Here is a 6,000-nt window from a genome sequence, read left to right on the forward strand (position 1 = left end):
CTTGCAAAGATAAAGTTTCTTTAAAGCGTTATCTACCATGACATAATTTTCCTTCCTGGAAAGGAAATACATAAGGTGTTTTTTCCGTCTAAATGCGTGTCGTTCTTTTTCTCATAACATTCCTGAACTCTTTCATAACAAATCTTACATTTCTGCAAAATAAGACATGGTCCCTTCCCTTCTAGGAGCTTAGCAGTGGGGATGGGGAGAAGGGCTAAACCAGATAATGACAATATGACTGTAGCTTTATCACATCTGTGTTTGCAGTGAGTGTTACAAGAGCACTAGAAGGTGAGGTGACAGAAGCCTTCCTTGAGGGGATGGGGAAGCTGAGGCAGAGGAGGGAGAAGGTGTGGAGGGAGGTGAGCACTTCAGACAGAGGCATGTTCAGAAGCTCCAGAGAACGTCATGCCCTCCATGGAAGGCATGAAGGTTCATTACATTTTTCTTTACCCAGTGTTAGAAATTATGTATTTTATTTCTAATGCTGTGGACACAAATAATTATGTTAGACCGTGATCATGACCCTGACTTTGCTCCTGTCCTTGCATAAAGGGTACTGTACAGTCACAAGTTTAAGTATTCTAACTAGCCTTCATTAAACAGTAATCGAGCACGTTTGTTCCCACTCTCTGTTACCGACCACAGAACTTCTGCGACTTTCAGGACCAGTCATGCAGCAGTCACAGCAGCCCCAGACCCAGCCACTACAGAAGCAGCCACCACAGCCGTCGCTGCCACCGCCACCCCCACAGAGACCACAGCAGCCCCTGCAACAGCAGCCACATCAACCGGTGACAAGTAACCCTCAGTCGGAGGAGGCTGTCAGCCCTTACTCTGTTTCTGGATCCACCAATCCATACATGAGAAGGCCCAACCCAGTTAGTCCTTATCCAAGCTCTTCACACACTTCAGATATTTACAGAGGTGCCAACCCCATGAACCCCTATTCCACCTCATCTCAAGGTGCAGGTTCATATTTGAATTCTTCTAATCCCATGAGCCCCTACCCTGGGCTTCTGAGTCAGAATAACCAATATCCACCATATCAGTGCAATGGAAATGTATCAGTGGACAACTGCTCCCCATACCTGGGTTCCTGTTCCCCTCGGTCTCAGCCCATGGACCTATACAGGTATCCAGGCCAAGACCCTCTTTCAAAATTAAATCTCCCACCCGTCCATACATTTTACCAGCCGAGGTTTGGAAGTAGCCAGAGTTTTGCTTCTAAGTACTTAGGCTATGGAAACCAAAATATGCAGGGAGACGCCTTCAGCAGTTGTACCATTAGACCAAGTCTACACCATGTGGGGACATTTCCTCCTTATTCCAGTCATGAGATGGATGGCCACTTCATGGGAGCCACCTCTAGAGTACCACCCAATTTGAGCAATACAAACGTAGACTATAAAAATGGTGACCATCACCCGTCTTCTCACATCATCCACAACTACAGTGCAGCTCCCGGCATGTTCAATAGCTCTCTGCATGCCCTGCACCTCCAAAACAAAGAGAATGACTTGCTTCCCCACACAGCAAACGGGCTGTCCAAGATGCTTCCAGGTCTCACCCCCGAGAGCACCGCCTGCATCCAGGGCGGCTCACACAGGTTGCACGAGGCTCCGGGTCAGGAGAAGCAGCCGTCGGCCCCGGTGCAGGGCTCGGCCTCTGCAGCCGAGGACGAGGAGGTCTGGTCCGACAGCGAGCAGAGCTTTCTAGATCCCGACATCGGGGGCGTGGCCGTGGCTCCCACGCACGGGTCGATTCTCATCGAGTGTGCAAAGCGCGAGCTCCACGCCACCACGCCCTTGAAGAATCCCAATAGGAACCACCCCACCAGGATCTCGCTCGTCTTCTACCAGCACAAGAGCATGAATGAGCCAAAACACGGCTTGGCTCTCTGGGAAGCCAAAATGGCCGAAAAAGCCCGCGAGAAAGAAGAAGAGTGTGAGAAGTACGGCCCAGACCACGTGCCTCCGAAAACCCACGGCAAAAAAGTGAAACGGGAGCCCAGCGAGCTGCACGAGCCTCCAGAGCCCACCTACCTACGCTTCATCAAGTCCCTTGCGGAAAGGACCCTGTCCGTGACCACAGATTCCACGGTGACTACATCTCCATACGCCTTCACCCGGGTCACGGGGCCTTACAACAGATACGTGTGACGAGGCCCCTTTGTTGGTTACCTCATTTGCAAAGACCACAACCAACCTGTCAGTAGAGTAGTTCTCGTGAAGTGGGCAGTGGGGAAAGGCACAGTATTCATGGCAAACGTGGTGGGAGAAACCTCAGCTCACCAGCAAAACAAGAGGTTGTCTTACCATGGCACTTAATTTCCACTGACTCCCAAGTGGTCACAGGTGGCATCTAGGAAAAAGACCAAAGCAGTCTATGCAAAAACAAGGTGGGGGGGAAAGTGTTCCGCAATTTCCATTTTTAAACACTGGTTCTATTATTGGACGAGATGCTATGTAAATGTGATTTTTTTTCCCCCCTTACAACTCTACACATCTGTGACCACTTTTACTAATACCGAGTTTGCATAGTCATGGAACACAAATCAAACAAGTACTGTAGTATTACAGTGACAGGAATCTTAAAATACCATCTGGTGCTGAATATACAATGTACTGAAATACTGGAATTATGGCTTTTTAACATGGCAGTTTTTACTGTAATCTTAATATTAACTTTTATTTATCAAAATAGCTACAGGAAGCATAAATGATTAGCAGCAAAACACTGAATTGTTTGGATGTTCAAAGAAATGGTGCTAAGAAAATGGTGTCTTTAATAGTTGAAAATTTAATGCCTTTTTATCATCAAGATGCTATCAGTGTACTCCAGTGCCCTCGAATAATAGGGGTACCTTTTCATTCAAGTTTTTACCATAATTACCTATTCTTACGCTTAAAAAGAATAAAAGCTTAAGTTTTTAAAATGTGGACATTTTAAAGGCCTCTGGATTTTGCTTGTCCAGTGAAGTCCTCGTAGGACTATAAACGTATATATGTACATATATACAGAAACCTATGTATATGTGCACACATGTATATGTATAAATATTTTAAATGGTGTTTTAGAAGCACTTTGTCTACCTAAGCTTTGACAACTTGAACAATGCTAAGGTACTGAGACGTTTAAAAAAAACAAGTTTACTTTCATTTCAGAATGCAAAGTTGATTTTTTTTTTTTTAATGAAACAAGGAAAGCTTTTAAAATATTTTTGCTTGTAGCCATGCATCTGCTGATGAGCAATGCGTCCATTTTTAACACAGCCAGTTAAATCCAGAATGGGGCTTACTGGATTCAAGGGAATACTTTAGTCCACAATACACATTTTCTGGTGCTCATCTCACATGCTATATACTGTAAAACAGTTTTATACAAAAATTGTATGACAAGTTCATTGCTCAAATATGTACAGTTTTAAGGATTTTCTATTAACTGCAGGTAATAATCAGCCGCATGCTACCGACTCAACAAAGCTCGTTCACTTAAGCCTATGCTGTTTTATGGATCTGTGTGCTCTTCAGCGAACTGAATGGCAGCCTGCCGTTGTGTTGATAATTATGTACATTGTGATGTTGTCCTTTCTTAGCTTAAGTGTGCGCTTGACCAGAAGATAGAGAAGACTGATGCCTGCATCAGATAAATAAACAGGGTTAGTTCTATGTGAATCTGTTGGTAAAAAGAAACAAGAAAACGGGCAGCTGGTTTGCTGTGGTGTTTTTAAATCATTAATTTGTATAAAGAAGTGAAAGAATTGTATAGTAAATTAAATTGTAAACAAAGCTTTTTTAATGCAATGCTTTAGTATTTTAGTACTGTAAAAAAAATTAAATATATACATATATACATATATATATATGGGTTTAAAGCAGAATTCACATCATGATGGTGCTACTCAGCCTGCTACACATATATCATAATGTGAGCTAAGAATTCATTAAAGATTTGAGTGATGTTCCTACTTGTCATATACCTCAACACTAGTTTGGCAATAGGATATTGAACTGAGAGTGAAAGCTTATAGCATTGTGTACCATCATTTTTGTTTCCAAGTCTCTCCCTTTTTTTAATTATTAAAAAGCATACCTTTTTTCAATACTTGATTTCTTAGCAAGTATAACTTGAATTTCAACCTTTTTGTTCTAAGAATTCAGGGATATTTCAGCTCATGTTCTCCTTATGCCAACATGTCACCTGTGTTTATGTAAAATTGTTGTAGGTTAATAAATATATTCTTTGTCAGGGATTTAACCTTTTTATTTTGAATCCCTCCTATTTTACTTGTATATGTACTGATGTAACAAACTAATTTTGTAAATCTGTTGGCTCTTTTTATTGTAAAGAAAAGCATTTTAAAAGTTTGAGAAATCTTTTGACTGTTTTAAGCAGAAAAAAAATTACATGAAAATAGAATGCACTGAGTTGATAAAGGGAAATTTGTAAGGCAGGAGTTTGACAAGTGGCTGTTGGCTAGAGTCTTAACTCTCTAAATAAAGCTTTTCTGATCCTGTAACCGATGCAGAAAAGTACTCTGAGGACTTTCCCAAATAGGCCGAACACTTAGAGGTATGGGGTGCAATAAACTGTATAGTTACATTTTGGACTTAAAAACATTTTCGCTTACTAGCATTTCAAATAAATTCTTCATCAAAGGAGGCCTTTGGGTTCACTTGGTCATAACCTTATAAGATGGATTTTGTCTTTTAAAAAAATTGAAGTTTTGGCTGTGTCCAATTTACAAACATGTTTTTAAAATGTTTGCTCGTCAAAGAAACCATATGATTTGAATGTTTTACATAATATCCAACCTCAAACATTGGGTTACTACATGTGCATGTGATTTTTGAGTCAGCCATCCTTCATGAACATTTGGTTTCTGTATCATCCACTGTCACTTGTCAAACTGCTGGCCAACAAGAACAGGAAATACTGTTCGGGGGGTTAGGAAGAGATTAGGTAGGGAGGAAGAATGGAAAGTGAGTGGTATATTGTAAATATCAGATCTATAATTGTAAATATCAAACCTGCCTCAGTTAGAATGAATGGAAAGCAGATCTACAGTTTGCTTATATAGGAATATCAGGTTGACTATATAGCCATACTTGAAAATGCTTCTGAGTGGTGTCAACTTTACTTGAATGAATTTTTCATCTTGATTGACGCACAGTAATGTACAGTTCACTTTTAAAGCTAGTGGTTAACTTGTGTAGGAAACTTTTGCAGTTTGACACTAAGATAATGAACTTCTGTGTGCGTTTTTTCTATGCTTTATTTTTTTAACTTAGTTTCATTTCATTTTCATGAGATGTTTGGTTTGTTCATAAAATCTGAGGATGGTTATAAATACTGTAAGTATTGTAATGTTATGAATGCAGGTTATTTGAAAGCTGTTTATTATTATATCATTCCTGATAACGCTATGTGAGTGTTTTTAATAAAATTTATATTTATTTAATGCACTCTAATCACTGTCTTCCTGGAGTTTGTTTACTGCCTTTGTTTACTGCCTGAATGACTGCTACCCCACCAAGGAGAAAGGAAATGAAAAGAAAAAGTGGTTTTTAAAGATATTTTTGAGATAGTTATTCTTAATACTAAACTATAAGGTAATACTCAAATAATTAAAACCAAAATTTTCATTTCTCTTCTTCCTGTTTGCTTCATTCTAAAAGGTTCTGTCTGTCCACTGACCACATCCTAGAGCTCCTCTTGCTGACTCCTACATCCTTCCCTTTTCCCCGCTTCCAGCAGGATCCCTAACTTCCATCCCTGACAAAACAGATACTTTTTTATTCCAGGTTACTTTTTATAGCACATTCAATTTGCATGTGTAAATCAGGAATGGAGGAATAATCCTAGACTGATTGTCCTTTCATTGTGCTGTCTTTGAGGTCTCTAAATGACAGCAGGCACACTAGCAGTTGAATTCATACTGCTTAGGCCTAAGGCCAACTCTGTTTCCAGACTCAGCTTCCTCCTCTTCTAATTTCC

At 40.4% G+C, this 6,000-nt stretch overlaps 1 protein-coding gene across 3 annotated transcripts in view; it reads left to right on the plus strand.

Annotated features, from left to right (window-relative positions):
* The window catches only part of TET2 (tet methylcytosine dioxygenase 2), a 131,256-nt gene extending 125,782 nt beyond the window's left edge, over nt 1–5,474 (plus strand). For all 3 annotated transcript variants that reach the window (XM_023517032.1, XM_003796334.1, XM_023517031.1), the window contains one exon: nt 649–5,474. In XM_023517032.1, the coding sequence (XP_023372800.1) occupies nt 649–2,162 (1,514 nt within the window). In that variant the 3' untranslated portion in view covers nt 2,163–5,474. The remainder of the gene's footprint in view (nt 1–648) is intronic.
* The last annotated feature ends 526 nt before the right edge of the window (nt 5,475–6,000 follow it).

The sequence above is a fragment of the Otolemur garnettii genome, unplaced genomic scaffold (genome assembly GCF_000181295.1).
Source record: "Otolemur garnettii isolate 467f Iridium unplaced genomic scaffold, OtoGar3 scaffold00103, whole genome shotgun sequence".
NCBI classification, from domain to species: domain Eukaryota; kingdom Metazoa; phylum Chordata; class Mammalia; order Primates; family Galagidae; genus Otolemur; species Otolemur garnettii.